The following is a 9,454-nucleotide window of genomic DNA, read 5'->3' on the forward strand; positions in this document are numbered from 1 at the left end:
AGAGAAGTAAATGCGAGGGTCTTGGCAAGAGGCGTGGAGTTAAAAGATAAAGAATCACACACAAAGTGGGAGTTGTCACAGCTGCTCTTTGCTGATGACACTGTGCTCTTGGGAGATTCTGAAGAGAAGTTGCAGAGATTGGTGGATGAATTTGGTAGGGTGTGCAAAAGAAGAAAATTAAAGGTGAATACAGGAAAGAGTAAGGTTATGAGGATAACAAAAAGATTAGGTGATGAAAGATTGAATATCAGATTGGAGGGAGAGAGTATGGAGGAGGTGAACGTATTCAGATATTTGGGAGTGGACGTGTCAGCAGATGGGTCTATGAAAGATGAGGTGAATCATAGAATTGATGAGGGAAAAAGAGTGAGTGGTGCACTTAGGAGTCTGTGGAGACAAAGAACTTTGTCCTTGGAGGCAAAGAGGGGAATGTATGAGAGTATAGTTTTACCAACGCTCTTATATGGGTGTGAAGCGTGGGTGATGAATGTTGCAGCGAGGAGAAGGCTGGAGGCAGTGGAGATGTCATGTCTGAGGGCAATGTGTGGTGTGAATATAATGCAGAGAATTCGTAGTTTGGAAGTTAGGAGGAGGTGCGGGATTACCAAAACTGTTGTCCAGAGGGCTGAGGAAGGGTTGTTGAGGTGGTTCGGACATGTAGAGAGAATGGAGCGAAACAGAATGACTTCAAGAGTGTATCAGTCTGTAGTGGAAGGAAGGCGGGGTAGGGGTCGGCCTAGGAAGGGTTGGAGGGAGGGGGTAAAGGAGGTTTTGTGTGCGAGGGGCTTGGACTTCCAGCAGGCATGCGTGAGCGTGTTTGATAGGAGTGAATGGAGACAAATGGTTTTTAATACTTGACGTGCTGTTGGAGTGTGAGCAAAGTAACATTTATGAAGGGATTCAGGGAAACCGGCAGGCCGGACTTGAGTCCTGGAGATGGGAAGTACAGTGCCTGCACTCTGAAGGAGGGGTGTTAATGTTGCAGTTTAAAAACTGTAGTGTAAAGCACCCTTCTGGCAAGACAGTGATGGAGTGAATGATGGTGAAAGTTTTTCTTTTTCGGGCCACCCTGCCTTGGTGGGAATCGGCCGGTGTGATAATAAAAAAAAAAAAAAAAAAAATGTCACCCCTCGTATTTCTATTCTCTAATGTTATCAGGTGTAGCTCCTTGTGCTTCTGCTCATTGATCAACTCCCTTAGCACAGGAACTAGTCTTGCTGTATACCTTAGCATTTTTTCCAGCTTCTTGATATGCTTTATCAGATGTACTGTAAGTTCCATACTGGTACTGAACTCCTTGTTGGGCCTGAAAAAGGCCGTATATATTGTCGTGAATAAGTAAGTCCTTCATGAGGTTCCTGAAAATTATCTTTAAATTTTCTATTCTCTTATTTGCTGTGGTGGTTATTCGATTGATCTTCACCTTTAGTGATATGCTTGGAACTATGCTCACCTCGAGGTGCTTCTCTTTCAGGGAGGTATGCGACATATGTCCCCCTTCGTCTGTTTCCTTCCCCGATTTTCATAACTCTGTATTTGCTGCGCTTAGTGGAATCTTTTCATATCAAGCCTACAGCATTTCCAGATCCGTTTGTAGACATTCCTCATCTGCTCCTGTTAATTGCACGGCATTTGTAAAGAGGAACTCCTCTGAATTGATTTCTTCCGTCATGCTGTTTGCGTTCACTGCAAACAGTACTGGCCTAAAGGATAATCCTTGTGGAACCCCACTTTTCACACTTACCCTTTCCGACACCTACCGGACAATGACTTATTGTTTCGTTCTGTTAATTATTTTGTTAACCACTTTAGTTCTTTCCCTTTTATTCCTGCCTGCTTTTCTAACTTATGCCCCAGTCTCTTCATGGCACTATATTGAAAGCCTTCTTACGGTCAAAAAATATGCAGTACACCCATCCTAACTCTCTTGCCTAACTCTCATTACCTTGTCAAAGAACTCTAGCAGATTTGAGTTTATGAACACACTAATTTCCAACTGCTCCATTATTCATAACCTGATAATCTTCTCCATAACTGTCAATAATACTAACCTGTAATTAAATGCTATCTGTCTATCCCGTTTCTTAAATATCAGGACTACATTCGCTGATTTATTTACCTCAAGAAGCTGGCCTCTTCCAACTGACTTGTTAAACATCACTCCTAGAATTTCAGACAGCTCATCAGCTCCCTCTGTCAGAACCCACGACGGAGAGATGTCTAGTACCATCGTCTTCCAGGTATCTTGTTCACTTTGTAATCTATCAATCTCTTCTCATTGTGTGTACTATGTACAATACTTGATGTGAGATCCGCCATAACTCGCTGGCAGATAAGTTCACCTCCTTAAATTATATTATTATTATTATTATTATTATTATTATTATTATTATTATTATTATTATTATAGTTACTATTTTTATTTTATCACTATTATTGTTATTAGTGGCAGTAGTCTTTTATTTTTATTATTTCATTATAATAACTATTTTAATTTATTATTGTTTTTATCATCATTTTTATCAATAACATTATTATTGGTGACCCTGCAGGGGTTGCACCATGCAACATAATACTGATGTATTAGTGAGTACTGTATACAACTATACATGCTCAGTTCTCTCGTAATACAACGTGGGGTGATATAAATATTTAATTACAAAAATTTTTTTAATCCCTTTAGAAAAGTGCCTTGATGCTGGAGGTCTCTTGGTCCAAGGAAATAAAGCTATTCCCCCCTTGCTTAGATCGAGATTAATTCCATCTCAACCAAATTTAGCGTTCCCACCAAAATAATAATAATAATAATAATAATAATAATAATAAAAATAATAATAATAATAATAATAGTAATAATAATCTGATTACTGCAGAATTACATCTTTTTTCCACTAGAGTCAGCAAGCAAGATCATATATTTAAAGAGCTAATTTATCTGTTAACTTAGTTTTGAGTAAATTGCGTAGTATACTCTCGTCAATTTTAAGAATGAATTAGTATCAAAGATATAATAAAAACTGAAGTAAACACTCATACAAACACTAAGAAATGAGAGCGGAACAGTGGCATATCGTTCCGCGCAGAGATCACAAGAATCCAGAAACAATGATTTTGTTGGCTCTACATGTCGTCCTGGCCGCAAGAGTGAAGAAACAACTCGAGTTTCAGAGCAAGATTTTGATCGCTATAGCTGTTCAACAAGTCAAGACCTGATTAAGTTCTGAACAGGTTGAGAATGTGTCCCAGTTTGCTCAGAAACGTATCTTCCTCTAACCCGGTGGCGCCTTCAGAATTATAACCAGCTGAAAAACACGATTAGTGTTTGGTTTTCATGTTCTAGCAGCTGGAATTGACCTGTGTAACATCCCTTATATCCTTCAGGCACTGTACTTCCCACCTCTAGAACTTAAGTCCAGCTAACCGGTTTATATGAGTCCCTCCATAAAACTTATACCTTGCTCACACTCCACATTCATTATTTCCGGGTATTATTGCTTTCAAAGGAGGAGTACTAAACCCGTGTAGGTTATGCAACATTCCTTGGGTCGAATCAACCGGATTCGATCCAGTGAAGAGGTCAGTTTCATTTCCTTGGATCAAGAACTGTTCAACTTGGGCAAGGAATCCCCTTTGAGGAGTTACATTTCACAACCAATCTATTATAATCGAGCGGCTTAAAGGGTTCCTTTCATCAGGGACTGGAGAAGATGGGCTGCCAAAGTAGCCCAACAGTTTTGCAATTATCGGACAGAGGATGAAGCCTCCGCTGTTCTTTAGCTCATACGGTTTTGCGCCTAAGTATAACTGTGACCGTATTTTGTTGGCATTGTGAATTGTCCTCATCACTGAGAAAGCAGTCGCTGTTACTCGTCCTTAATACCAACCTATCTGTTGGGACCGAGCACCCTAACACAGCTATTGTCAATGGTTTCACTATTTCTCTTTTAATTTCGTCTATTATTCCATTATAAAAGATTACTGAGGCTATCAGTTTCAATTGTGTGCAACCATATTCACACTTGTATACCCTTTTATATCATTTGAAAAATGCTTGAAAGTAGTTTTTTAATAGATTAGAACGGCGTTACCAGTTAATTCTTAAATTCATGTTTTTCTGTTTTATTTATATTCATCATTCTCCCTTACGTTATGTAACATTTTATGAGTCAACAATTAATGGGTTTCCTGGTATGCTACAGTATTGATTTTCTTTGTACTGATGAATATCAAACGAATTAAAGTTCATACATTTTATTATGACAATCCTGGAAACTCTTATACAGAAACATTAAATTGATACCCACAAGAACAGATTTAGGAGGCTATTGAATGACGTCGGTGCTGTTTTCAGAGTTTTGTAGTTTCTGCCCAGCAGTTAAGATGGTTTCCCGTGATCTCTTCCAGCGAGCGTCCGCGAGTCTCTGGAAGACAGACAGCGCTGACAAAAGTTATTGCTCCACACACACCACTAAAGACCCAGAAAGTCCCGTGTTGGCCAAGTGCTTCTATTGTCATGGGATAAGTATAAGATGCAATAAATGACCCAGTCATTAATACCAAGAAAAATATCGAATTTCCAACAGATCGACATGATGTAGGCAGAAGTTCTCCACACAATATTGAAAAGGCAGGCTGGCCAACGCCAATAAAGAAGATAAATATCATTGTTGCTGTAATGGGTATCCACCCCATGCCACTGGTAATACCTGTCTCATGTATGTAGAAGTACATTCCATAAATAGCCATACACAGAGAACACAAACAATATGAAATTAAGATCAATGGTTTGCGTCCTAGACGATCAACTACACAAAGATGAACTAAAGTTCCAAAAACCCTAACAATGCAAAATATTATAGCACTGATGAATGGATCCAAGTTTGCCTCAGCTGCCTGGAAAATAGGCACTAAATATGTCAGTAGAGCGTAACAACCAGTCATAGACAACAAGAAAGTTAAAAAGGTCATTAATAAGAATATATTAATAGTTTCTGTCTCAAACAGCAACCGCGCTTGTTGATAACAGTTATTTGTCTTCCTACTTACATTATTAATTTGTTGTGTGATATCCAGTAATTCTGGTTCGCAGTCATAATGTTTCCCTCTGAAAAAAACAAGAGCTTTCTGAGCTTCGCTAAGACGACCTTGAGTGACGAGCCAACGAGGAGAGTTAGGCAGGAAAAAGAGGCAAAAGAAAGGAACTGCTGACACTCCGCTTAAAACGAAGCCCATCTGTCTCCAGTCGAGCTTAGAAACTCCTAGAGCAGTCACTATTAAAAAGCCCAATAGCCTAGCTAAGGAAAGGATTCCGGTAAGAATTCCACGTATATTCTTATGAGCGATTTCGATTGTATATAATGATGAAGCAGTAAGCATGATGCCCATGGTGATGCCCAGAAAAGTGCGGCACGATAAAAGATGCCAAACGGTTGGAGAAACAGCAAGGATGAGCCACGAAACAAGAGAGATGGGCAAGGTCACCAGGAGCGTCGCTCGCTGGCCAAGCTTCACTAGCAGTGTTCCACTCACAAAGCTCCCTATAGCTGCTCCCAGGTATCCCAGGCTTCCTGCAATGAATAATTATGGTAATATTTGTTCATTTCTATAGATTGTACCTGGCAAGACAAAAATAATATCATTAATTAGAAAATATCAAGTTCAGTTCGAGAAAAAAATTCAAGTGCGTCCTTATGCCAACCCTTTTTTTCCCCATTCCTGTAAAGTTACTGATATTGAATTGTGGGTTAAGGCGTCATGTGGTTCTTGTTCACAATGGCGGGCCAGTACAACATGGGTTTGAATCCTTAGCTAGCGCAGTATTGTTATTGATCAATACCACTCGTTCGTGGTTACAATAATAAATATATATATATAAAGAGAAGAAGAAAAACTTTATAAAACTGGGATGCTTGAATGTGCGTGGATGTAGTGTAGATAACAAGAAACAGATGATTGCTGATGTTTTGAATGAAAAGAAGTTGGATGTCCTGGCCCTAAGCGAAACAAAGCTGAAGGGGGAAGGGGAGTTTCAGTGGGGGGAAATAAATGGGATTAAATCTGGAGTATCTGAGAGAGTTAGAGAAAAGGAAGGGGTAGCAGTAATGTTGAATGATCAGTTATGGAAGGAGAAAAGAGAATATGAATGTGTAAATGCAAGAATTATGTGGATTAAAGTAAAGATTGGATGCGAGAAGTGGGTCATAAGCGTGTATGCACCTGGAGAAGAGAGGAATACAGAGGAGAGAGAGAGATTTTGGGAGATGTTAAGTGAATGTATAGGAGCCTTTGAACCAAGTGAGAGAGTAATTGTGGTAGGGGACCTGAATGCTAAAGTAGGAGAAACTTTTAGAGAGGGTGTGGTAGGTAAGTTTGGGGTGCAAGGTGTAAATGATAATGGGAGCCCTTTGATTGAACTTTGTATAGAAAGGGGTTTAGTTATAGGTAATACATATTTTAAGAAAAAGAGGATAAATAAGTATACAAGATATGATGTAGGGCGAAATGACAGTAGTTTGTTGGATTATGTATTGGTAGATAAAAGACTGTTGAGTAGACTTCAGGATGTACATGTTTATAGAGGGGCCACAGATATATCAGATCACTTTCTAGTTGTAACTACACTGAGAGTAAAGGGTAGGTGGGATACAAGGAGAATAGAAGCATCAGGGAAGAGAGAGGTGAAGGTTTATAAACTAAAAGAGGAGGCAGCTAGGGAAAGATATAAACAGCTATTGGAGGATAGATGGGCTAATGAGAGCATAGGCAATGGGGTCGAAGAGGTATGGGGTAGGTTTAAAAATGTAGTGTTAGAGTGTTCAGCAGAAGTTTGTGGTTACAGGAAAGTGGGTGCGGGAGGGAAGAGGAGCGATTGGTGGAATGATGATGTAAAGAGAGTTGTAAGGGAGTAAAAGTTAGCATATGAGAAGTTTTTACAAAGTAGAAGTGATGCAAGGAGGGAAGAATATATGGAGAAAAAGAGAGAGGTTAAGAGAGTGGTGAAGCAATGTAAAAAGAGAGCAAAGGCAAAGGGGACAAAAGAGAGTGCAAAAATTATAGGGGGATAAGTCTGTTGAGTATACCTGGTAAAGTGTATGGTAGAGTTATTATTGAAAGAATTAAAAGTAAGACTGAGAATAGGATAGCAGATGAACAAGGAGGCTTTAGGAAAGGTAGGGGGTGTGTGGACCAGGTGTTTACAGTGAAACATATAAGTGAACAGTATTTAGATAAGGCTAAAGAGGTCTTTGTGGCATTTATGGATTTGGAAAAGGCGTATGACAGGGTGGATAGGGGGGCAATGTGGCAGATGTTGCAGGTGTATGGTGTAGGAGGTAGGTTACTGAAAGCAGTGAAGAGTTTTTACGAGGATAGTGAGGCTCAAGTTAGAGTACATAGGAAAGAGGGAAATTATTTCCCAGTAAAAGTAGGCCTTAGACAAGGATGTGTGATGTCACCGTGGTTGTTTAATATATTTATAGATGGGGTTGTAAGAGAAGTAAATGCGAGGGTCTTGACAAGAGGCGTGGAGTTAAAAGATAAAGAATCACACATAAAGTGGGAGTTGTCACAGTTGCTCTTTGCTGATGACACTGTGCTCTTGGGAGATTCTGAAGAGAAGTTGCAGAGATTGGTGGATGAATTTGGTAGGGTGTGCAAAAGAAGAAAATTAAAAGTGAATACAGGAAAGGGTAAGGTTATGAGGATAACAAAAACATTAGGTGATGAAAGATTGGATATCAGATTGGAGGGAGAGAGTATGGAGGAGGTGAATGTATTCAGATATTTGGGAGTGGACGTGTCAGCGGATGGGTCTATGAAGGATGAGGTGAATCATAGAATTGATGAGGGGAAAAGGGTGAGTGGTGCACTTAGGAGTCTGTGGAAACAAAGAACTTTGTCCTTGGAGGCAAAGAGGGGAATGTATGAGAGTATAGTTTTACCAACACTCTTATATGGGTGTGAAGCATGGGTGATGAATGTTGCAGCGAGGAGAAGGCTGGAGGCAGTGGAGATGTCATGTCTGAGGGTAATGTGTGGTGTGAATATAATGCAGAGAATTCGTAGTTTGGAAGTTAGGAGGAGGTGCGGGATTACCAAAACTGTTGTCCAGAGGGCTGAGGAAGGGTTGTTGAGGTGGTTCGAACATGTAGAGAGAATGGAGCGAAACAGAATGACTTCAAGAGTGTATCAGTCTGTGGTGGAAGGAAGGCGGGGTAGGGGTCGGCCTAGGAAAGGTTGGAGGGAGGGGATAAAGGAGGTTTTGTGTGCGAGGGGCTTGGACTTCCAGCAGGCGTGCGTGAGCGTGTTTGATAGGAGTGAATGGAGACGAATGGTTTTTAATACTTGACGTGCTGTTGGAGTGTGAGCAAAGTAACATTTATGAAGGGGTTCAGGGAAACCGGCAGGCCGGACTTGAGTCCTGGAGATGGGAAGTACAGTGCCTGCACTCTGAAGGAGGGGTGTTAATGATGCAGTTTAAAAACTGTAGTGTAAAGCACCCTTCTGGCAAGACAGTGATGGAGTGAATGATGGTGAAAGTTTTTCTTTTTCGGGCCACCCTGCCTTGGTGGGAATCGGCCAGTGTGATAAAAAAAAATAATAAAATATATACACACACACATATATATATATATATATATACATAATATATATATATATATATACATATACATAATATATATATATATATATATCGTGCCGAATAGGCAGAACTTGCGATCTTGGCTTAAATAGCAACGCTCATCTTGCCATATAGGACAAGCGAAAATTTGCGTATGCAATAATTTCGCCAAAATCATTCTGAACCTAACGAAAAAAATATATTTCACTGCTGTGTTTGTTTAGTATTAAATTATTGTAAACAAATCTAAAATATATTTAGTTGGGTTAGGCTATAATAAATTGTTCTTGTTATAATAAGGTTAGGTAAGTTTTCTAAGATTCTTTTGGTGCAAATTCAAAATTTTTACATTAACATTAATGAAAAAATATATCTTTAAACGTATAAGAGAAAATTTCAGAGAGGACTTAATTTTAAATGAGTTCTTGCTAAATGACCAGTTTTACATATTCGGCAGGACATTATATATATATATATCTATATATATATATATATATATATATATATATATATATATATATATATATATATATATATATATATATATATATATATATATATATGTATATATATATATATATACATATATATATATATATATATATATATACATATATATATATATATATATATATATACATATATATATATATATATATATATATATATATATATATATATATATATACATATATATATATATATATATATATATATATATATATATATATATATATATATATATATATATATATATATATATATATATATATATATATATATATATATATATATACATATATATATATATATATATATATATATATATATATA

At 38.1% G+C, this 9,454-nt stretch overlaps 1 protein-coding gene across 1 annotated transcript; it reads right to left on the reverse strand.

The window, feature by feature from the left end:
• Window positions 1–4,271: 4,271 nt before the first annotated feature.
• Window positions 4,272–5,446, reverse strand: LOC128692273 (facilitated trehalose transporter Tret1-2 homolog). Its single transcript, XM_053781351.2, has one exon. It carries the CDS (start codon window positions 5,383–5,385, stop codon window positions 4,348–4,350), a length of 1,038 nt encoding a protein of 345 aa, XP_053637326.2. The 5' UTR covers window positions 5,386–5,446; the 3' UTR covers window positions 4,272–4,347.
• Between the last annotated feature and the right edge of the window lie 4,008 nt (window positions 5,447–9,454).

The sequence above is a fragment of the Cherax quadricarinatus genome, chromosome 53 (genome assembly GCF_038502225.1).
Source record: "Cherax quadricarinatus isolate ZL_2023a chromosome 53, ASM3850222v1, whole genome shotgun sequence".
Classification (NCBI taxonomy): Eukaryota; Metazoa; Arthropoda; class Malacostraca; order Decapoda; family Parastacidae; genus Cherax; species Cherax quadricarinatus.